General features: G+C 37.6%; 2 protein-coding genes across 3 annotated transcripts in view; both read right to left on the reverse strand.

Annotated features, from left to right (window-relative positions):
- Positions 1 to 19,216, reverse strand: part of LOC134817224 (protein flightless-1 homolog) — a 30,376-nt gene extending 11,160 nt beyond the window's left edge. The window contains exons 1-10 of one of the 2 annotated variants that reach the window (XM_063826359.1): positions 18,959 to 19,216; positions 18,351 to 18,530; positions 17,949 to 18,115; positions 17,745 to 17,821; positions 17,416 to 17,500; positions 17,150 to 17,201; positions 9,035 to 9,203; positions 8,741 to 8,799; positions 8,533 to 8,578; positions 410 to 465 (exon numbers count right to left, since the gene is read on the reverse strand). In XM_063826359.1, coding sequence (XP_063682429.1) covers positions 410 to 465; positions 8,533 to 8,578; positions 8,741 to 8,799; positions 9,035 to 9,203; positions 17,150 to 17,201; positions 17,416 to 17,500; positions 17,745 to 17,821; positions 17,949 to 18,115; positions 18,351 to 18,530; positions 18,959 to 19,018 — 951 coding nt within the window. In that variant the 5' untranslated portion in view covers positions 19,019 to 19,216. The remainder of the gene's footprint in view (positions 1 to 409; positions 466 to 8,532; positions 8,579 to 8,740; positions 8,800 to 9,034; positions 9,204 to 17,149; positions 17,202 to 17,415; positions 17,501 to 17,744; positions 17,822 to 17,948; positions 18,116 to 18,350; positions 18,531 to 18,958) is intronic. The other variant, XM_063826358.1, reaches the window with a different exon arrangement.
- Positions 19,217 to 19,579: 363 nt separating this feature from the next.
- LOC134817062 (crossover junction endonuclease EME1-like) lies at positions 19,580 to 25,010 on the reverse strand. The gene is made up of 7 exons (XM_063826152.1): positions 24,917 to 25,010; positions 21,637 to 21,730; positions 21,373 to 21,503; positions 21,044 to 21,222; positions 20,723 to 20,813; positions 20,268 to 20,562; positions 19,580 to 20,074 (listed from the first exon to the last, which is right to left on the reverse strand). Exons 1-7 carry the CDS (start codon positions 25,004 to 25,006, stop codon positions 19,974 to 19,976), a joined length of 981 nt encoding a protein of 326 aa, XP_063682222.1. The 5' UTR covers positions 25,007 to 25,010; the 3' UTR covers positions 19,580 to 19,973.
- Positions 25,011 to 25,212: the final 202 nt, after the last annotated feature.

The raw sequence follows: 25,212 nt of genomic DNA on the forward strand, positions 1-25,212 counted from the left end.
ATTGTACATAGTTCAAACTTTTGCAAACGCACTAGTCGTTAGTTCGTACACTTTTCACTGTCTTGTTCTGAGAAGGAACGCAGCGGAGATTTATAAGGTTGCCTGCAAACACCGACAAAAGAAGAATTATGAACTGTTAACGAGAAAACAATTGAAGATGTACTTAATGGCTACCTTTCTGAACAAATATTAAGGGGTATCGTAGATGATATTATAAGCTTATGAGCATTGGACCGTGGCCGTGGGTAGAAAAAACCTTAACCTTGTTGGCTGTTGCCTGCACAAGAGCAATTCTAACTGCACATCCACATTTTTTGGGAACAAACTGAAATGAATCATATCTGCACAATATTATGTTATCTGCACACTTAACTTTTCTCAAGGCATGCATTGGACAGTGGGTACTAACCAGGTTTTGAAGTTTTCCAATCAGGGAGGGTACTCCTTCAAACGTGATCTGATTACCTGAACAGATTACTGTTAACATTTAAGTGGAGTCCAGGGAGTTAGCAGGGATCAAAACACGACGAATTTTACCAGAGTGTGATCTGTGTATGACATTTCATTTCTTGCCCAAATGCACCACATTTTTTTGCATCCAGGTTTAGCTGGCAGGTTTCTACCACCAAGAAACCTTGCTGGGAACGTGGACCTGTGCTAGCTAAGTATCAGCATACTCATACTCAGTATATTTTGGGCAGTGACTTAATCTTGTTCTAGTTTATTCCCTTATTGCTTGAAACTTCCACCAATGCACGTGCAGTTACCGGTACTTAATCTAATCTTAACTTTTTAATTAATCTTAACTTATAAATTGATCATCAATTCATTATCAGTTGTAATTTCATTAAATTGCAAAGAAACACAATTTTACAACATTTGATAAGTTCGTTAGCATTTATTAACCATTAAAAAAACAATAATAATAATAATATGTCACAGCTCATAGCGCGTGTCATAAAATCAAAACATAGCGTTTAAAATATCCGTGCTTACTGCTCAGTTGGTCACAAAACAGTTGGTCACAAAACCTGCTCAGTTGGTCACAAAACCTGCTCAGTTGGTCACAAAACCTGCTCAGTTGGTCACAAAACCTGCTCAGTTGGTCACAAAACCAAGTGTTAGGTCACAAAACCAAGTGTTTGGTAGGAATTGTCAAACTATTTGAGGCTAGGTTACCAGATTTTGAACTGGAGCTGGAATAAGATTTAACAAGCTTCACTGGTTTAATATTATCACTCGGTTTCAAATCTTCGATAGGTAAATTCACATCGCCGTTAGCTTTGATATCACTGACAAATGTGATATCTTCGCTATTTTCAAGCGCTGTAGTTCCTGAAGCTTGTCTAGGCATGTCTATATGAGCTGATATGTTGTTGTGTTCACTGGAAAGTTTTGACAAATCTTCGACAGATATATCGCTGTGTGTCGAGTGATATTCGTCATCGGATGAATCAACAAAATGACGAATTACAGGTGATTCCTGATTAACAAGCGACAAAACATCTTTTTCAGACGACATTAGGATCTCGCTATCACGAGGTAACACTTCGTTCTCCTTGATATCTAGATCCGTATCATCCGTCCATTCTATATTTCTGGCTTGAAGGTGAGGGGGGACTATTCTAGAAGTCCTCTGTAACAAAGATCTCGCTTCCTTCCCTTCACCTCATCATCCGTGGCCTCGTCAGACCATTCTAGTTGGTTTTTAGGGAGGACTCTAGTTCTCCTGGAATCCACTCGTTTTGGCGGTGTATAATTATGTTCTGAAGATTGAGGTGTTTCCTTGTATTTAACATGTTTCAAGTAAAGTGATGACGATGAAGACGAGGAGAAGGAGGGTGTTAATGATCTCTCATTATGGATGATCACTTCATCGTTAATCGGACTAGACCCTTTACTCCGAATAACGCTCACATACCGCTCACAGTTCAGTAAAATATGGCTTTTTGAGGTCTCTCCCGACCTCCCGAGTCCGCTTTCTACAGAATCTCTAGAGTCTACTCTCTCAAGTCCACTCTCTACAGAACCTCTAGAGTCTACTCTCTCAAGTCCACTCTCTACGGAACCTCTAGAGTCTACTCTCTCAAGTCCACTCTCTACGGAGTCTGATGATGAAGAGTCTGGCGAGATGTCCTGGCTGTCACCTCTGTCACTGTCACATACAACACTATCAGGAAGCTCAATCGTTACAATCTCATCTAGAGATAACGCTCTCCTCAGTTTTAATGACACCGAAAGTCTGTGAGAGGAGATAACCCTGTCTGAAGTGGTCCTCATAAGAGGAGGACAGGACTGGTGGGGAAGGGTTGGAGTGTTGGGGAGAGAAACATTGGGGCTGCAGTGCGGGATTAAACCGTTCATTAAACGGGCATAGTTGGGCTTCTGAATCCTGCACGGTGTAGCAGTAGCAGGTGACTGACAGAGCAAACGCACCCATTACAATCAACAGGATGATAACGATGATGATGATGGTGGTGGGGGTAGGGGAGGAGGAAATGTAGTACAACACGTTACTCTTCTCTTTCTCGCCTGACGACATGATCACCTGACACTGACTGGAGATTTCCGGATTATTCTGGAGATTTCCGGATTATTCTGGAGGTTTCCGGATTATTCTGGAGGTTTCCGGATTAGTTGAAAATAAGAGGGTAGGTTTATCTTGGTTTATGAAAGTTGGAAGAAGAAGGAGTGTGGTGTACGCTATGTGTAGTGGAGAAAGGAAGAGGTGCTATCCTGGCTACTGAGAGAGCGTTACAATAACACATCATGTTGTCATGTCTGGTTTCTTCGCTGAGAGTGGTAATTACACGTAACACTTAGAGTAACGTTACACTGAGAGTGGTACACTTAATTACACGTAAAACTTAGAGTAACGTTACACTGATAGCTAATATACGAGTGTGACTATTATTAAACAGCGGTAAACAAAAAGATGAGTAAATAAACAAATGATTGCCAAATTAACTAACAAAGTATAATAACGATCTCATCGATTAACAATAACATCTATCACTACACCTCGTCGATGAAGAAACAAATGGTCGTGACTTACAACCGATTGCAACGACGGAAAAGTAAGGCGACTGTATAATACACACATATTTTAAACATTTGCGAGCGTGTTGATGGACAAGTGGAAGCAGCTGATAAGACTATTTGAAACAGTAACAGCTATTTAACGTCTACTCGATCTTCGTCAGACTCCCCTGCTAGATGTTGAAATTGTTTACTTTTTAAAAAGCACAACAAAATCAACACCAGCCGCTTGGACAAACGGATAATAGTACATGTACACAGCCACCTTGTTACCATCCGTCATATAACAAGTACACACAATAGGACGGATCATCACCGGAGACTGCGAAGAAGAAAAGAGGAACAATTAAAACTGCCAGCAATCAAGGGACGACACTGTCTGAAGTTGGAAATAATTCACGTGTCGAAAAAGAACAATCAACAAAAATACACGATTTAATGTTAACAAATACACGTGCTAAACCAATGTGTTGTAACAACGTGTGTAAACTAGCTGTCAAAAGCTATGCATGTCACAAATTACTTGCGAGAATTTGTCGTATAGCACTGGTGCAAGTTGAATATATAATGTTAGTCGTATAAACTACACGATATACGGTATTACACACTGTAGTTAGTACTTGTACTGACTGTACTACTAATTGAAGACAAGACTCCAGTTCCCTTTCTCCTTCCGGTTTGGGTGTTTGAGGGTGTATAACAGTTGATGTGGCGCTGTTCCAGAACCAGGACAACATGTTTGAGCGCTGTTCAAGAACCGGGACAACATGTTCGAGCAGCAATGAATAATGGACCAGGCCAGATGATGCATCTTGTAGTTAACCAAGTAAACCAACTATCCTAACACTGACCGAGAGTTTAATTATCGGTTCCTGAAATGCTAATTATACACTACAATGACGTCTTTGGCCATGTGGATTGTCGTAAGAAGGGTGTTACAAAGGCACCGTGATTATTATTATGTTCAACACGTACGGAAGAGAGTTAGTTACAAGTGTTGTCAGTCTGGGTTGGACTCTGAAGTTGATCTAAGGATCTTATTAAACTAAGACATGAAAACAAGAAGATATAATTGTGTTATTTCCTGTGATCTTAGGAACCACTTTCGATTGAAAACACTATAACTAAAGCATGACATGATATTGTATAATAATATGACCCCTGCGCGGCGGTTGAAAGAGAACATTTCCGAGAATTGTTAAGGGGTGTATGTGCTATCTGTGGGGGTTCTAATTTGAGAATGAGGACACAAACACATTTCTTGGCGCTTTTTCCAAAAACTGGATGTCAGAATACCAAAACATAAGGTATGTTTATGCTAACTGCCCAACGTGATCTCATACTTTTAATATTCAAGCGTTACAAAATGAAATGACCTAGTAATATAGTACCAAGTGCCTCAAACATAAGTAAAAGGGTCCTGCTCGGTGACCGACAACTAAGAACCTCTCATTCCGGGCTCCCACAGGTATCACATCACATGGCCCAATCAGTGACGTATCATTTGGGATGTGATCCATATTCTAACAATCCTAACAGCCGGACAACGGAGAACCTGAGTAGGGTTCACAAAGAAAGCTCAAACCTTTGACAAACCTACGATCACATACTGACATACTAACCATGAAAACTTTAGCTTCAAAATATAAACTTTTGGGAAAACCTGTATATATGCAGTATTTGCTGATTTTAATTATAATATAATCAAGTTTATTTTTCTAGTGTAGTAAGTTGTCATCCAGCCACACAATAAGCAACTTATATTGCAGTTTTATCAATTAGTTTATCAAAATATGTCATTGTAATTTTGCATGGCTGAAATGTAACGCTTGATAAATATATAATAATTAATTGAATTTTCAAATAAAAAATTAACTTACTCTGCCCTAATGTTAATGAAGCATAATAATGATTAAAATAAATCCCGGTTGATAATCTGATAAGGCACCGAAGTACTAGCACCGAAGTAATAGCAAACGCTCGCTACTTGCTTTTTCTTTTTATGGCAAAAATTTGAAAAGTTCCTCGAAATTTGAGGTCAGATATCAAAAGTTAAATTTATCATGACGACCTCGCCTATTCTTAAACTCATTAGTGAAAGCAAAAAATCGTATCTATAAAGTCCGCCCTTTTTTCTTCCTAGTAGATGTGTTAAAAATGACTTCAGATACAACAGCACTTTTACTTCTTATTCGTCACTAAACCTACTTTAAACGCGTATCAATTAAAGTTCTCCATTACAAAGTTCTCCCACATATCATACCCCGGATAAATTGTTCTGAGAACTGTTATCCATGTTGCTGAGCAAAACACTTCTTGATGTACTCCTCTGACGTATAGTCCGTGTATAGTGTATAGTGTATAGTCCGTGTATAGTGTATAGTGTGATACAACAAGCCATCTTATCTACTCAACAGCACTTGTAATATGAGTAGAGATAAGGAAGAGCTAATTACCTTAATTACTAATTAGCAATAACATTCTAGAGTGTGTGAAAAGTATATCCGCCACTAATCGGAAGTACTGCGGAGGAGTACTGAATGTTATTTGGCTCGCCTTTTAGTTTAAAAGCTTCTATATCACATGAAAAAAGCGTTAAGTCGCGCTCACTTTACTTTTATACCGTTACGGGATGTAAGAAACCAAAAAAGTAAAACAGTTCTATTTACAAAATCACAAGAAGTAAAAAAACAAACAATGTGCCAACCAACCGACCAATCCTTGGTGTTCATAGTAAGACTGATAATTCAGGGTCATTATAAAATGCGGTTAACGCTTGAGAAAAAGGTAGGCAATACTTAACACTTTAGATAAACTGAGTCCTATTGGACAAAAATATCATGACCTTATAATAGGTCAATAATGGAGCAGCGCAAGGCATCAAATATCAGTAATTACACATACAACAACTCGGGAATATTAACTAATTAGTTGACGATACGTCTCACTTAACTGATATCTAGTTTAAGGGCACGTGACGTCATTAGGGCACGTGACGTCATTATCACCTTAAAATAAAATTACTGCTTGACCTGCACACAAATAACGGCACTCTTATATCAAGAATTACTGATACACTCAAATACTTTATAATTACAAAATCAAACTATTAAAACAGTAGGGTCCTAGATTTAATTGCATCCAATTAACTGATCGAAAAGGAGTCACACTTGCACTTCTGACATATCTTCTTTTTCTAGATCGGAGTAAAGGAAGTTGAAAATTCTCGCGGAGTCGCTCGAGTCTAAAAGAATCAATCTACCGGCAAATAAAAAGCTTGACTAAAACATATGTACTTTTAAACCACGAAATTTGTCTCAAAGCTAAAAACACAATAATTTGTCACGTGATACATATTCAGGAACTTTGCCGGAAATTCATAGTCGGTTAATTAATTATGGGATTATTTTGGTAGTAAGATGTGTCCTGCACGTACGGTTCATACTATTTTCCATAGAACCAATAGCAATATAATGAATAGCGAGTCGTGCTTATCAAACAGTTGTTGAATCCATCCTCTCAAACGTAGCTGTAGGGATCCTGAATCTACTAAGATTCTCCACAGTAGTCTCAGTTGGATGTTGTGCTGCGTACTTTTCTGCGTACATTATAGCATTATCACCATTATTGGGTGCGGTAGGGTGGATGGCTTGGGTGGGCATTGTGGCGCTGTGATACTGCTTTGGCACATTGACGTTGTGGTCGTATTTGGACATATCTGCGTGGCGGTTATCTTTAGACATATCTGCGTGGTGGTAATCTTTGGACATATCTGCGTGGCGGTAATCTTTGGACATATCTGCATGGCGGTAATCTTTGGACATATCTGCGTGGTGGTAATCTTTGGACATATCTGCGTGGTGGTTATCTTTAGACATATCTGCGTGGTGGTAATCTTTGGACATATCTGCGTGGTGGTAATCTTTGGACATATCTGCGTGGTGGTAATCTTTAGATATATCAGGATATTGGCTATCTTTGGACATATGGGGATGATGGCCACGTATGAACACATCAGGGTTATGGACATCCCTGGCTAGATCGGGGTTTTTTCCATTTTTGACAGTTATATCGGGTACATCAGCAGAGTGACTATATTTGGGCATACTGGTGGTTTTGTTCTGCACATCAGGGACCCTCTTGAAGCTGTTTGTCTGCACAGATACAGGTTTGTCGGGTTTTTTCGATTGGTACGTTAAGGCTCGCGGAGGCTTACCGCACTTCCAGCAGATACTCCAACAGAAGCATAGAGAGCAGATCAGGAAAATTACAAGGAATACAATTATGACTTCATCAACGAGCTCTGCCCCTCCAACCGTTATAGACATCCTGAACTGAAATCAATTGAAACTTATTATTAGATATCTGAAAAGTTATTACAATCTTTGTTGTCTATGTAAATCGTGCTCGATGTAAATCTGTTCTCGATGTAAACTGTAAAATTATACAAGCAGAAACTGTTGATAAATACTCTCAAACTAGACGTTAAATGAATAAGCTTGAATCTCAAGCAAACGATGCATGGTTCATCTTCAACAAGAAAGTACGGAAGGAAAATGACTCTGAGAGTAGACAGTAGTTTGAAATTTGCTGTAAGGTCACACGGCGGAGAAACATTACCTAGAACTGAAGGACAGTGTGTTTGATCATAGAGTAAAATGATGCCAGCGAACTAAATTTTGTACTCAAAGTAAGAATTGTCTCAAATCCGAGTAAGATCCCTACAGTATTCTGACATCGAGTAACAGTATCTGACTGAATATGATACCGTTGATGATCGTAAGTCTGTAAGTGTAACTGGGAGGAAATCGAAATACCAGTGACGTAAAACACTCGTGAGCTCCTTCATAAAACTCTTATTTTGGAATAGCAGATAACAACGATATGTCATATGCTTTAAATAATTCTGGAATAATAGAGGCTAGTTGATGCATGCATTGCACAATGCACCTATATCTAAACCCTATACTTATTAATGGCCATTCGAGAACCTTGCCACTTACCGTAAAAAATGACCTGGTAACAGATCCAATTTAACTTACGTTTATCAAGCGTAAAGGGGCATAAATTAGAACGTAAATATGGGAGGCAATGAGAATAGTAAAACAGTTGTTTTTATATGAGCTGGTGATAAACTTTACTGCTCCTATCTTAAAGCTACCACCTCTCACCAATCAACTGCCGAATACTACAACATTAAATTCTAAATGAATTTTAGCTATGAGTTATTTTGATATTATATGATCTTATGTCATTGCTTAATACTTACTCAAAGAAGAATTTTGTTTTAAATTGGCTGTTTGTGTGCATTAGTCAGAGACGACATTCAAATCGGCATAATGATCCAGCTAATATGAACAAAATATTTATTCCGAACTGGATATTTTGCATGTGGCTTTAGAATTGTCACAAATCTTTGCAATATACGAAACGCACAAATTTGTAACCATGGGGTATTAAATAGGATGACTAAAAGAATTTGTTCTCACTCACCATTAAGATATAGCCTTTTTAACTTCGTCAGTTTACAGATACATGCCTGAAATTTTATTCGTCAACAGTGCAAAATAACAATAGAAATACGTTTACACAACCTGAAATTTAAAATACACATAGTAACATACCAATCTTTACAGTATATAGTAGTGCTAAAACCAAACACAATACTTGAATTTAAATAAGGATTAAAGTGCAAACTTACTGGAATGTCTTTCAGCTTGTTTTCAGTTAAGTTGAGAGTTATTAGTTCAGTCCAACATTCTGAAGCAAATTGGAAATATAATGATGGTTAAATTCTGAATATTCAGTGGTTACCGAACTTTATACAGCACGATTCGAAAACGTTAACAAACATTTCACGAATTGTGACGAGAATTCATTATGGTCACACCTAAATTTCCTAGGAAGCTCCTAAACTTTGGAAGTATGGAGGTTTTTATTAGATGTACTCGTACGGTACGACCTGAATTGGCTATATTTTCAAAATTTCTCTTACCAGTAAGCGAGGACATTTCACTGATTTCGTTGTGACTAAAGTTGGCTCGTTTCAGATTCTCCAGCCGATATACTGGTTCGGGTACGCGGGTCAGTTTGTTGTAGGATAGATCTATCTCGGTCAAACTTGCAAGCTTATCAAACTCCGATGGTATATTGTTGATCCCTCTCTGAAATGGCACATACTCAGTTTTTTTGTAACCCGATTATGAAATATTATATCATGTCATTAAACTCATTATCGAAATAAGATAGTTTACAATGGACTTTCTTAATAATTGTGTGTCTTTGTTATTGTGGTCTAGACAGATTATGGTAAAACTTTTACCCATGCATATTGTGTGATATTTTTGAGGATATGTCTCTTGTACAACTCTACTCGGCTTCACACAATGAAATAATATGTATCTTGGTGCAATTGTAAAGAATGAAAACAAACACATGTGCTTTTTAATATATTTTATTTGTGGACGTACGTGCGCGGCTCAAATTTCTGATGTTGACTGTAACAAAAAGTACTCATAACTTGTGTCACGCGTTACATAAAACTCTACAAAAATAATATTATCAGTAGATGTTCAGATCCGAAATAGCTCAAAAGTTAGGTGCGCTAGGAAATTAACATCGATAAATTATACTGTTCGGAGAAAACTTGTTCACACAAAGACATGTCAAATGGTTAACGTAGTTATCGGCAAATATCTGCAAACCAAATAACTGCTGAAATCAAATGAGTGTATTACTGGGATAAGGTTCACCAATATAGCCTCTGATAGGGGCTAGGGCCCTGTCTGTTCTGTCTACAATAAAGCCTCTGAGCCTCTGATAGGGGCTAGGGCCCTGTCTGTTCTGTCTACAATATAGCCTCTGAGCCTCTGATAGGGGCTAGAGCCCTGTCTGTTCTGTCTACAATATAGCCTCTGATAGGGGCTAGGGCCCTGTCTGTTCTGTCTACAATATAGCCTCTGAGCCCCTGATAGGGGCTAGGGCCCTGTCTGTTCTGTCTACAATATAGCCTCTGAGCCTCTGATAGGGACTAGGGCCCTGTCTGTTCTGTCTACAATAAAGCCTCTGAGCCTCTGATAGGGGCTAGGGCCCTGTCTGTTCTGTCTACAATATAGCCTCTGAGCCTCTGATAGGGGCTAGGGCCCTGTCTGTTCTGTCTACAATATAGCCTCTGAGCCCCTGATAGGGGCTAGGGCCCTGTCTGTTCTGTCTACAATATAGCCTCTGAGCCTCTGATAGGGACTAGGGCCCTGTCTGTTCTGTCTACAATAAAGCCTCTGAGCCTCTGATAGGGGCTAGGGCCCTGTCTGTTCTGTCTACAATATAGCCTCTGAGCCTCTGATAGGGGCTAGAGCCCTGTCTGTTCTGTCTACAATATAGCCTCTGAGCCCCTGATAGGGGCTAGGGCCCTGTCTGTTCTGTCTACAATATAGCCTCTGAGCCTCTGATAGGGGCTAGGGCCCTGTCTGTTCTGTCACCAATAAAGCCTCTGAGCCTCTGATAGGGGCTGGGGCCCTGTCTGTTCTGTCTACAATAAAGCCTCTGAGCCTCTGATAGGGGTTAGGGCCCTGTCTGTTCTGTCTACAATAAAGCCTCTGAGCCTGTGATAGGGGCTAGGGCCCTGTCTGTTCTGTCTACAATATAGCCTCTGAGCCTCTGATAGGGGCTAGGGCCCTGTCTGTTCTGTCTACAATAAAGCCTCTGAGCCTCTGATAGGGGTTAGGGCCCTGTCTATTCTGTCTACAATAAAGCCTCTGAGCCTGTGATAGGGGCTAGGGCCCTGTCTGTTCTGTCTACAATATAGCCTCTGAGCCTCTGATAGGGGTTAGGGCCCTGTCTGTTCTGTCTACAATATAGCCTCTGAGCCTCTGATAGGGGCTAGGGCCCTGTCTGTTCTGTCACCAATAAAGCCTCTGAGCCTCTGATAGGGGCTGGGGCCCTGTCTGTTCTGTCTACAATATAGCCTCTGAGCCTCTGATAGGGGCTAGGGCCCTGTCTGTTCTGTCTACAATATGTTGTCGCTCAGGATATATTATGACAGTGTATTATTACATACATCCCACATACATGTTACATGGCGAGATCTCCATCCAAAAGGATTAGTCTGCGTCGACTGCGTCATTACTTTGTATTATACAACTTCGGCATTCATTTAAGCTCTTCCTAGGCCTGCCTCTTGATCTCTTCCCATGCTTGGGTTTCCATTCAAGTAAATAGTTGGGTAACCGATCTTCAGGCATTCTACTGACATGTCCAAACCAACGCAGCCATTTTGTTGTTATTATGTCAGCAAGAGTAGTTATTGATTCCCTTCTTAAAACATCCTCATTACTTACTCGATGGAACCACCTCACTCTCAGGATTCTTCTTAAGCAGTACTGATGGAAAGACTCTAATCTTCTTGTCTGCACTTGAGTCGTGTTCCATATCTCACATCCATAGGTCAGAATGGTAAGAACAGCTGCGATGTAGATTCGCACTTTGTTGTTAATGCTTATGTTCTTATTCTTCCAAATGTTGTTGAGTTGGTTAAAAGCAAAGTGTATTATACTGTATATATATGTATCATAATGAAATTGAATTGCTCTTTTTCTGAACTGAGGAGTAATATTCAAAAATAAGTATTGATCTACACAAATCGACGGCTAAAACCCAATTGTAACAATGTTTGGATGTATATACATAGTAGATCTATATTATTGGAGTAATTATTCATAATTGCAAAAACTGTGGAAAAAACGCGCGAACCGAACCCTTATGCTACAAGCGACTGAGCTAATTGGGAAATACTAAATTAGCAATATTTAAAGCTACATACATTAAACGTGTGATGAGGTGTACATACATTCAACTTATCTATGAACTAATTCACCGACATGGATCAAGTTTGAATAATTAGATTTCTGCTAGAACACCTCTTGTATTTAGTAGATGTTCTCAACAAGAATAACACGAAATATCGTCCCAGTTCGTACGCAAAATAGTGCACTGCCCCTTGTCGGGAGCGACAAGGGGCGACATTTGTAAAATTTTACTTACTATTTTGCTAGAACACCTCCTCATCTAATGAATTACAGCAGTACTTGAATATTTGAATGTTATTTTATTTCGGTCTGTTTTCAGGTTGAGCAAGCAAATGAAAACAGTCCGAAAGCAGTTTTCTCCACGTTTCATGCAATTTGATCACTTTTTGCGAAAAAAAAATTCGAATTTTCGAAATTCTTCTGACTCGAAAAATTGTTCACCCTGTTAATTGATAAATTGTTTGATTTTTCGCAGCATTTTAATCGGTTTAGAGATTCAGAGATTGGTGGTAAACCGGTATAGTATGGAGATCCAGGTATTACCTTATCTATCATGTTCCGTAATGAGAAGTTAATCACGTTAGACAACTTTAGACCTGGTTCACTCCTGTGCATGCCTCATACAGAACGTGGTGTAAATATTAGCCATTGTTGGACGTGAGGAGAGTGAGGACTCCTCAAACTACATTAAATTAATTCCTTCTGTAACGTCCTCAATTTAAAATAGACAGTTTTTGGGTTTTCCAAATAGTTTCTGATTATTCTGATTTGCGACAAATGATATTGCACTGTTAGGATAAACGACGTTTCAAAGTAACAACTTCTTATTCATGCTGACAAAATTGGTAAATATGTGAGAAAACTGTCTCATAAAATTTATTAAACAAAAATGGCTAAACGACAACAAATTGTTCAAATACTCGACTAAAATTAGAATCAAAATCTATATATATACAACACTACTCGATCTGCTATTCAATAAACTTAAAACATCCACTAAACAGCAAGTACGTGATTGTGATCGTGTGATGGAATGACATGTACAGTGATAACAGATGATAAGATGTAAGTGATACCAGAAGATAAGGTAAAAGATACAATACATGTGAGATGGTGTATACACAATGTGAGTGAAAATATAGTGAGTGGTTACTGATTGTGAGCGAGATGTGAAAAAACATTAAAACTTACTACTGCTAGAAAACTTAAACTGTATGCAATAAAAAGGGAATGAAACTAAAATATCTAAAATTCTTCAGTACTAGCTATGATAAAACGTTTAATAGTATCCAGTTCTTCTCTCTTGTTAACTGTAGGGTTCAGATTAATAATAAACATCGCTTCGAAAATCTTTCTTCTGACAGTATTGGGTTCAATTCTTAAAATATCTACTTCTAAACTGGGATTTAACCCCTCATGACAGCTCGAATAATGTATGGCAAAAGCTTGACTAACATTAGAAGGGGTAGCAGGGTAGGTAGTCAATTTAAAATGTAATAGATTTTTTCCCGATCCATGACTCAAAGTGCCGAAGGCACAAAAGAGTCAAGGACAAGGGTTAGCGAACGAGGTTTTTTTGTATATGGTAGCTTCGCGACCGTGCGAGCGTGCGTACATACGTGCCCGCGAACTGACCAAGTAAATTGTTAATTTCACCATGATATATACGTATTCCACTAGGCACTAATTAATAGCATATTGTTATTATTATATTGTTAGTAAATTTACTATTTTGCACAGATCCGTGTCAGGTTGCATAAACGATAAAAATAATCAATAAACATACGGTGACACGATTTTTAAATTCAATATGGAATTAACTGGGCGGCGCTCAGCCTGTCACTCCGCTATAGATCTGCATGCTTAATCTTATAAACAGCAAAGACTGGGGACCCAGGTTATATTGAATATAATAAAATAAGTCATCACGGATCGGGAAATTGAGCGGTTATCCACAAAAGAAAAGCGGCCGCATTTCTTGTTAATGTTGTAATTAGTTGAAAATACCTCATATTATACAATACGTGGTAGAGATGATTAATAAGTAATTGTACTGTCAAGAATATCAAAAGATATTTGGGTACCTGAAAAAGTGGCGTCTGATGATATTGATAAAACACAGTACGGACATAACACTTGTGATTCCAGTAAAAAATACCGGTTAAGCAGGTAAGATTCCGGAAAATGTCGAATCAGAAGTCAATTATTGTGATACCCTCTCTTCATTCAGTTAGGGGTCATCTACTTAGGGCGTCCGGCAAATAGAGAAGGGGGTGGTTTTGGAATTTCGGACAAATTCGGACAGGGGAGGGGGTGGTTTTGAAAATTCGGACACACCCGGACAGGGGGATGGTCTGAAAATCTGCGATTTTGGTGGACGCCCTAAGTAGATGGCCCCTTATCTGCGTTCTAGTTATTATTCTATTATTACTTTGCTTGATCGTTGGTCAATTTTATTTATCTCAATTATTCTTTGCTCATGTTGGTCAATTTCTTTATAATTAAAGCAATCGGCTCAAGCAGAAATGTCGAATCATAAAGGCGAGAATTTCACAAGAAAGAATGTTTTGACATTGGATAAACACCTGGTCATAGAAAATCCTGTTACAAATATTAAAGAGTTCAAGGAGTCTGAAATATACTCTGATTCACGAGATATAACAGGTATAGCACTCATTTCTCAATTTTTACTATAATATGTTTTGAATTGTAACCAAAATTTCAGTAAGGTAAAGGGTAATATTGTATCATAAGGTAATCATGGTAATAAATGTATTGTTTTTCAGAACCGAAGCCAAGCAAACAGCAATGTATAATCATAACTTTGTTTGCCTTCTTGGGCAATGTCATGGTGGTGACAGCAAGAATTTTTCCAGCAGGATTTTTCATCAACTTTTTGCTGGACTTAAATCTCAACAAACCGATCGGTACGTAACATATTTTACTGTTTAATGCACATACTGAAGACAGGATAGATGGTTAGAATATCTTCATAATTAAAAAAGCGCGATTGATGACAGAGGAATGATTATGCGGCTTATTTACTGAATCAAGAAATCCCCAGGCACAGTCTGCATATCTGTTACCTTGGTGACGTCAGCTGCAAGCCCGTACTTGTACCAGCATTTACCAGTCTACATCAGATCAAAACCTCTTATACACAGATATCTGGTACTTTTCCTCCTCAACCTGATCTGTTTGGCTTTGCTGAGTGTTGTTGATGCTGCGGTACAATGGGATCCTGAAGGATGGTGTGTATTTGGCATCATCTTCCTAGTGAGAGCTCTTCAGGGTCTAGTGGTTGGGGCGCTCTTTACTGCTGTGCAAGTGAGATCATAACTTCTGATTAATTACATAATTTAACAAATTGTTTCCTCAATGTTTCCTCTAATACAAACCATGACTCACATTCTAACCATAACAATACTTAAATGTCCCGGGCCTTAAATGTCCCAAGCCTCAAAAAATAGTGAGGAATACGGCAACAGGGGCAAAAATTTCTGGGGTACAAATATTGGACAACACGACACAGCTGACAGCCAAAGTCTGATCTTTCGTACATTTCAGGGAGAAATAATAGACCTCTACCTGAAAGACAACAAGTCGCTGATGGTTCTGATAACGAACGCGATCCAGGTTGCGTCAATAACATTCAACATAGTTGGAACAGAGCTCTTTCTGGCAGGGGGCTGGCTTCTCTGCGGATTGGTATTAGGAGCTATCAACATCCTACCCATTATGCTCCTTCCTGCTATCCACCGGATACACAACACGCTCTTTAAACTGTCCCACCAACATTCAGAGACAGGAAGAGCTAACGAGATTTCAAAACAAACTTCATCGTCCATTGTAATATCACGCAAACGGAAAGTGGCCCTTTTTTTACTTGATTTAAATTTGTTTCTAAATAATTTCTTGTATTACGTCATGGCATATGTTCTCCCATCACGAGTTGTTGAATTTAACAGCCAAGATCTTGGACGAGCCGTTCTGGTTTATAATACCGTAAACCTTACTTCGCTTATCGGAGCTCTCCTATACAGTTTTATAGCCGAAGCAGTCGTTAGCATTTTTAACCTCATGCTATTTGCCAATATTTCGTTTTGCGTAGGCTGCTTCTTAGCAATTGCTTCGACCACAGATTCGTTCCAGATACTTGAATACCCGTACCAAATCATCCTTGGAACGGCCTTGATGGGATTTGGTGATGCAGGTCATATCAATCTAACAGTTTTGAGTAAATTTGTTCTGTACAAGAAATGGAACCTAAAGAACAGCGGACTCGGGGAAAGCTCAACGACTAGGTACAACGTTGCCAGTTGTATGTCGTCAGCCTTCGGAGCCTCAATTGCGTGGGTTGCTCTATCTCGAGGCAGTGAGGTGTACATGTTGGGAGTGATCACTTCAATTGGGGTGGCAGTGACAATAGGACTGTTGATTTGTAAGAACGTTAGGTAATGAACACTGAGCAGAATCAAATCTCATCTTGCTCTATATTTTAATGAGGATTCCATTAGAACAGTGTATGCCAAATTTCAACTTTTAACAATTAAAAGCTATGACTTTCCAAATTTTACATTTTATTGGGGACGAATTGAATTGAAATTACGATCGATATGCAAAAGTTTTGTTTGAATTGTTAATAGGAATTAGTGTTAAAATGATTGACGGGAGTATACGTTTGATGCAATTAAACATCGATCCAAAAATACAAAAAAGGTAAACTGGTAAAGTCGAAGTCACTGAACTAGATATCTTGAAAAATTCTTCCTAACACTGCAACTACCTTGATGCTAAAACTGTGCAAAGACTAACATTAATTTTATGACGCTCAAATTTTTAGAGAAAATTATTTTAGTGCTGTGTATTTTTAACAAATATGTTGCGGGTTGCCATGGTAACCAAATGCTTCCATCCCACTTCATACTCACAAACTCATCTCTCGTATCTGATAAAACCACTCGATACTCGCCTTCACACATCCTCTGTATTTCCATGGTTACGTATAATTTTGCACAAAGTACACACTTTATGTTTTCATGGTTCGGCATGGTTACATACTATTTTGTCATGGTTACACAATACACATTATTTTTCAGTGCCATTTTGCAAACAAATGCAGTAGATTTCTAAGTTAGTTCTCCGATTGTAATCACTTACCATCACTGGTTATGTAGACGAAATACAATTCCAATGTTGAGAAATGTTGCGCAATGAATGTGTATTGTGAATTGTGATGTTTGTAATTTGATTCTCTCCTATACTAACATACCAAGTTTTAACAACAAGTCGGGATAACCAAATACCTGGGTATGAGCTATGTTAAGAGATTCCAGTTGAGTTAATCCGGAGAGAGACCTGTTGTATAAACGTAAGTTTAAATTTTGACACGAAGGTTGCGACTTTCTTATTTGGGATCGTGTCAAATACGAATTAAAGTTTGCAGGGTCAATTTTATATACCAACTCTTAAACCACCAAACATTCTGATAAGAATAATTGTCTATATAAAAAATGATCAATACTTTAAATGTTACAATATAGAAATTGAGAGAGTTAAAAACTTTTCTAACCTGAACTGATCGTGTTGAAGAGGGTTGTATGAAATATTCAGAGATTTTAACTGTTGTAATCTTCTGATTTGTGGAGGAATGTACTCTGAAGAAACGATTTTGTTAAATAATATTTCAACTACAATAATACGGTTATTTTGTTTATATAGTGGAGAATAAGGAGAATAAGGAGAATAAGGAGAATAAGGAGAACAATCAGGTAACTTTGAGAGCCATGTCCGTTTCCTCTGGCTTCACTCCTACTAGAAGAACCGCAGGGTACGGCCTTAATGGAGTTAACGAATTTAACAACTTTAATAACAACCGTAACAACTTTATAGGTCACGTACCAATGAGATTGTTAGAAAGGTCTAAGTGCTGCATGTACTTGAGTTGAGTAAACAGGCTCGGGGGAACTTCTTTTATTCTGAAAAAGTGTTAACTATTATTTTTTATAATAATTCAATAACAACATCCACAGCACATCGTGATATTATGAAAAAAACACATAAAATTTTCACTGAAAACTTCCAATAAATCAACAATAAAGCAACCTATTGTGAGCGACGTTGAGCACCAGTAGAGCCTTAGCTCTGTGTAGATTCTCAGGGCAACTGTCTAGATTATTATGGGAGAAATCCAGTGTGGTCAATTCTTCCAGGTCAAACAGAGAGTATGGGATTCCTTCCTTTTGGAGCTTGTTGTGTCGAAGGTTCAGGGACTGAAAGTATGGTAGGTCAGCAAAACAGTGACATGACGTCATGATAAAACTTTGATTTCTCTGGATATGACTAGCTCAAACGTTGATACAATAACAGTGTTAATATCAAATTGCAGCCATAAATGACAAAAGTGTACATTAAACAATAACCAGATCGAGATTTAACATTCCAGCTACACATAAAGGTGCCTGATATTTAACACAAAAGAGAAAAGACAAATTCCACACTCCCTACCCGAAGTCCTGCCATCTCAGTGATCTCTTGTGGCAGTTCCTTAATCTCATTCCTGCTCAGAATAAGATCCTCCAACTTATTAAGTTTACACAGACTGTCAGGTACATCAGACAGGTGAGTTTTGTTGGCTCGAAGCCAAGTTAGGGACGTCATGTTCGCCACTGCCGCTGGAAAATCATCCTGGGAGAATTATCTATCACTGAGATTTTGTGTTCAACACATTTTGAATGGCGTGGATAGTGGACCATTGTGGAAACCCCGATCTTTTTCAATTTAATGAGGAGTGGGAATGGCAGCCGCCTTATTCTACATACCTTTGCTAGAAGCAGTAATGTAAAAAACCAGTGGAGAAATTTCCACAACAATTCAAACAACATTTTCTAAACTGTATTCCGTGAAACTGTGAGATTAACAGAAAAATACGTAATTAGTAATTAGTCATTAGCCAAGGCTTAGGAATGTAGTGGTTACTAGCACAGAGCTATGCTGTACTGGTCTTTAAACTAGCAGGAATTAAAGAGAAGCTCCAATATAACAGGGTTAAATAAACTTTAGTAATTGTAATCTTGTAATGACTAATTTTAAGAAGTGTAATCAGCTGAACAAACCTTGAAGTTATTCTTAGTGAAGTCTATAGCCCTGAGGAAGGGTAGAACCCCGGCCGACATCTTTACTTTGTTAACTGTCTACTGTTTTTAACAACCAGTCACACTTAATGTACTCTGTAGGGTTGTCTCCAAGTGTCTCCAAGTGTCTCCAAGTGTCTCCAAGTGTCTCCAAGTGTCTCCAAGTGTCTCCAAGTGTCTCCAAGTGTCTCCAAGTGTGCAGCTCCTCTGTCACATGTCACCTAGTTCACAATTAACACTATTAATTGACAGTAGTGAGTCTTGCTATGTAACACACTCTATTATAACTGTGTGTACTGTGTGTATATACCTTCGTGTACATCTAGTGTACATATAAATTACATAACAATAACACTTCCTCGTTACGGTGTGTACTGTGTGTATATACCTTTGTGTACATGTAGTGTACATATAAATTACATTACAATAACACTTCCTCGTTACGAGTAGCTATTATAAGACTTCATTAATAATGCAATTTATGTGTTGGACGCAAATTGTGCGGTAACTAACGCAAATTTATTACTTATTCAGTGTCTACTGGTTAGTAGTTTTAAGGTGTTTATTTATAATGAAGTAATGAATATCGTTGTAAACATTGGATTAATGGAAAAAGAATCTAATAATTTACAAATCAATAAATCTTAGATCAGTCAAGTGTTAAAAATAAGCCGAGAAAAAGAACAAAATTATGATATTTGTAAAAATACACTTCTCTCAACCGTACACACTTAGATAACAATTTAATAAATAAGAATAAGTTAGAAAGCTAAAAATAAAACTTCTTAAAATTTAAAAAGTTCAAACTGCAAATTTGCAGTGTTGTATTTCATTTTGTGTGTTGATATCTTCTATATTATGTAACTGCAAGCAGTACAGAGCGACTACACCATAACCACGAGCCTGGACCTCGCACTACGTGGGGTGGGTGACGTCACACCACGTGAGGTGACGTCACACCACGTGAGGTGACGTCACACCACGTGACATTACTCCGCTACACTATCTCTTGTAGAGGATCAGAAGAGCTGTAGAAGAGTACAATCCTCTTGGCAGCCTCAGGTCCAACCCTCCTTACGTTGGCTAACGTTCCAACACCTGCAGACATACTGCAGTTAAATTACCCTCAATTTTTTAAGTATTTGGATTCGGATTGTTTTTAAATTATCATTATCTGGTTATCAGGACCACTGTTTTTTTGCATTATAAGAAAGTTACTGCTCTCAAAACTATTGTCTCTAAAAGCTGTGAACCCCCCCCCCCCCCCCCCCCTGTGAATTACAAATATTACCTCTCCTAACAGGTATACCAGCCAGAGTATTGATAACAGTGTCCTTATCAGTAGAGTCTATATAATTAGATAATATAACCGGAGAGGGGTACTGCTGAGCAACTGCAGTAGCTACAGCTTCGTTAACGGATCTGATATCTTGGAGTTGAGCTATGAAGACTTGCAGGTAGCCCCCACCCTCTCTGTCAACGAATAGGGGGGTTTTAGAGGTTCCGATAAACAGGTCTTTGTGGTGTTTTAGTTTGTGGGGCCGTTCTCCCAGAGCTTTACAGTACATTCTCACGTTATCTACCAACTGAATGAAGTATTTGTTGTTGTGTCCACTTTAGATACTGCGGTCTTCCTTCAATAAAACTTCAATGCGAAATCAGTTGCCTAACAAGTTACATAGTTGTTGAATACTGAAATCAGTGCGCTTACTGAGTAAGCGGATTACTCCTATACGATATACTTACTTGTGCTGTGTCTTTGATAATGTAAGTTGAAACATTGAGCTCCATTTGCAACGCAACCACTCCCTGCTCCCAATCAAGTCTATTTATCGTTCTATTAATAGAAATGTGTCATGTGAAAATCGTACTGAAATTATCACCAATAACCAATAACCAGTGCTTGTACACATTAGCTTACGGGGGAAAACAGAGCATGCAGTCCGTTTGGTTTTATATTATCTTATGAAGTGATCAAAAGATTCTTAAAATATTGTAATCGGCAAATGGTAAACTTTTACTATTTTGACAGATATACCAACGAATATTAAGTAAAATATTGCAAACCCTTTTCGTTTAGACTTCATGAGTTTATCAAAACCCAGCACAAGAAGGGTAACTGTGCAGGTGACGTGTTCTGAGAGTATAGAAATGCATTGTCGCACGTGTGTGACTAAGTTATCACTTTGCACGTGTGCGGCCACTGTTTCTGCTTGTTCTACTAACAGAACTGTATCCTCAAAAATCTGAAAAATCGAGACTAGGTTAGGAAAAGGTTGACACGTGACAGAGATTGACCAATCAGCTTCCAGCTGAATCAATGTGAACAAAACATGGAAAATAAAACGCTTTAAATTATTTACTTATATTCTTGAAGAGTATGAGATTCCACTTACTTTAGTTTTGGAGACAATACCATCGTCAGCGCTGAGCTCAAATCTAATAAAAGAGATTGTGTTCGGTAACGGCTGACTGATCACGTCACATTTCATCCCTTCCAGCTCCAGAGTTGTTAGCATTTCCGTTCCTGAAAATTTGATGCATTTAGAATTTAAATGTCTTTTCGATCATCATGACTTATACTTATTACAATAGTTTCAAATCATAAAATATTGAATCACATTTATGAAATAATTGTCATCTGGAGACATCGAAATTACCTCCTTTGTCCTCAGCAATTTTTGAGTCTATCAGCACTTGCATGTAATCCATCCAATTTTCTCTCTTCATCCCTTTAGCAACTGCAGCCTTTGCCTGGAAAAAGGATATTAAATGTTTAATGCTACAATTTGGAGCTACAAGAACAATGTTCCCGGAACATGGGATCACAAATAAACGAACTATTTATCAAAATGTATTAAGAATTACTTTAATTAGAATATAATTGCTACAAATTTATGTCAGTCACATTTTTGCGACACTAATTATTCGTATAATTACAGTATACCTTACGAGACATATTTAAATGGTACGAAAATCGGTGGGGTTTCGAAAAAAAAACACGATATTTTCGGACTACCAAAATTTAGGTCACCAACATTATTTTCCCCAAATTATTTTTCACGTATTTTCCTTAATCATGACTTGATCGATTTACTTATTTACTATCAACTTATCAATATAGTAGGTTATAAATATGATTCATCAAAAAATTAATAAATACTAGTATTCGATCATGAATTGTTTAAAAATGATTTTGGACGTGCGTTCTATTAAAAATAAGTAAGCTCTGTCGCTACTTTATTGGTCACAGCGGTGAAATTTCGGGAGTAGTGGAAAATAACTAACACTGTCGGTCTCCTATACCCTCTGGAGGATTATAAGTTAAGTTGAGGCTAACTTTCAAAGGCTCCGGAGAAATTTTTCACAAGATGAAACAGCTGATCAGAGAAGATCTTTGTATTTAATTTTCTCAAATATTGGGTTTCATTTTTGTGAAAAAATCACCTAATACCATGATTTAATTTGGGGTACGAAATGTGGCGTTTTCATAAAAAAATTCCCATGTTTTTGTTTCCAAATCATTTAGGTCACCGGAATTATGTCGAACATAAATATATCTTGTAAGGTACGGGTAAACCGCCCCTAAAACGTCACCTGTTTTTTGGGCCCAGATTGCCGAGTTAGGGCTAAATTTACAGGGTTCTGAAGTGTCTAGGAATAATATTTAAACCTTTTTCTAGCCTGCCAGGAAGATTTGGAAATTTGAAAATAAAATCAGGTACAATGTTTTTGACGTTGAAATGGAGTCACTTTTAAAACACCACCCCTAAAATTTCAACTCTATATGTGTGATAATTACAAAATGTACAGGAGGCCTGATTTATCTTTTGTCACTAGTACTATTTGTTTTGTCTTGAAAACATTCACTCACTAAAGGAAGTACCTCAAAACCGTAATCACCCCCTAAAATGTCACGTGCACCACCCCTAAAACGTCAGCTAAAACAGGTTGTGTAGCACTCAGAATGTTGCTTAATTATTAATTTTAACCACTTCTGGGATAAATATAACCTATTTCTGAGAGGTGTCGACCAGAATTTCTCTCTCTGTTGAAAAAAAATGGTGGAATTTAGTCAATGTACTTTTTGTGACATTTTGGGGACCTTTTTTTTTAATACCCAGAACTTACGGCAAAACAGTAACTCAGTCAACAAAATTAACACCTGTAGTTAGATTATCTAGTTATAAACTAACAATTGGCACAAAAGAAATGGATTCAATGTGATTTTAACCTTGTGCAAATTGCATGTTTTAATTGCATTTTTTGGGATTTTTAACATCATCCTGCATTTTGGCAATTTTAGTGACCTGTAGTTAACTAATCCAACCCAGTAATCGATCTGACCTTCTCTATAGACTAGATTTGACTGCTTTTAGCAAAATTGAATGTCAAAAACTACGTTTTTTGGTACTTACTAGTTTATGGTAAACCTATGATATGCCCCCTAAAATGTCATTTTTTCCTCCCCTAAAATGTCAAATTTGTATTTTGTTCGCATGGTGTGCGATAATAGCTCTTGTTTTGGCACTTGTTAATTATTAACATCAACTATTAACGAAATGTGAGTATGCATTGCATCTTAGGAAAAGCCTGAGTAATTTGATCATGTTAAAATGACATTTTAGGGGGGACAATTAGACATTTTAGGGGATGTTTATTGCAATTAATAAAATAAAACTAATTCCTTGAGCTGCAAAAGCTTTCTTATATTACCATTAGATGCTAAATATGATGTTTAATAGGCTGGTACCTCCATTTTATGGTGCTTGTAGTCTCAAAGCCAGAATCTGATAAAATGACATTTTAGGGGGCGGCCAGGTGACATTTTAGGGGAGGGTAGTAATATTGAGTAATGTATAACTTTCCATATCTCCAGTCATATGTACAAAGTTGCTAAAATATGTAAATATCACTATCCTAGACCAAAACTGAGTTAATATTAATGAATTCCAGAGTTATAAAATTGTGCGCTTTTTTTCAAAAGTAAAAAATTCGTACAAAGTGAAAAAAATGCCCTTATGGCATCATTTAGATTCAATTTCAGGATGTGGCAGGGTCTGAATGATATTTTTTTATGTTTAGGAGTTACAAATGATTAGGTAAGATACTTTCTAAGAAGATGGGATCCAATCAATCAAGAGTGGCGTTTTAGGGGTGGGTGACATTTTAGGGGCGGTTTACCCGTACAGCCAAACGCATGCTATGTACAGATGATAGTATTCCAATCTAATTCGAATCGAGGGTGAGCAATTATTGTATTGTATTTGTACAAATTACTACAGCCCAATCTATGCAACTCCAAATCGAGTTAAATTCATTCGAAATTTACGATACATTCCGATGATAAATATTTAACATATCTTTTGACAAGTCTAATTACAGAGGAGAGTTGTTGAGAAAATGAGATGAAACAGAAAATTAAGTAAGCAGTAAGTTCGATATGTTATCGTATGGTCACTGAAGAATGAAGTGAGCTACAAATTCAATTTGTAAAAAATTGCAAATAAAGTCAGAGAGATCAGAGAAATGAGACTCCTAAAGAAGAAAGCGCAGACTGTCAATATAGAATTTCACTGTCAAAATTATGCAAAATAACACTGTCATTTAAAAAAAGGATACATCAATTTACCAACCATTTATTCATTTTGGCAACTATGTATTCCATAAACGATTCAATTTTATCTGACTTCACAACTATTTAAGGTATAGTAGCATGTATTTAAAAACGGAAATTAAACAAAGTGTGAATACATATTGTGATAAGCAGGGTTGTAATCAGTGGTAAAATATAGAGCAGGTAAGGAAATTGCTTTCTGTTTTCTGAATTTCATATATATATTATGAATAGTAACTACTATTAGAAATTACCCTTAATGCATTTTAGGAATAAGTATGTGAAAATGTTGAAATGAAACGTGTTATGATTGGTATCATCACCTGTTTGGCTGCCTTTTCTTTCTCCTTTTCAATTCTCTTTTGCTCACGAGCCATCTGCAGTTCGGTCTTTGGTTTCCCATCCTGAACCATCAGCAGATCTGTTATAAGAATCAATGATATAAAAATATCTTAATCCAATGATTAGTTAAAATGTTTCAAACCAAGATAACACACAAAAGATTGAGATTCTGTTTTATTCCATAACATGACCACTCAGGGTTAGCACAGGTTTAGGACTGTAGCTATACCGTACGTGACGCGTCACATAATCGGTCAAGGAACAGGTCACATCTAGC

The sequence above is a fragment of the Bolinopsis microptera genome, chromosome 6, assembly GCF_026151205.1.
Source record: "Bolinopsis microptera isolate Bmic1 chromosome 6, MBARI_Bmic_1.0, whole genome shotgun sequence".
In the NCBI taxonomy this organism is placed as follows: domain Eukaryota; kingdom Metazoa; phylum Ctenophora; class Tentaculata; order Lobata; family Bolinopsidae; genus Bolinopsis; species Bolinopsis microptera.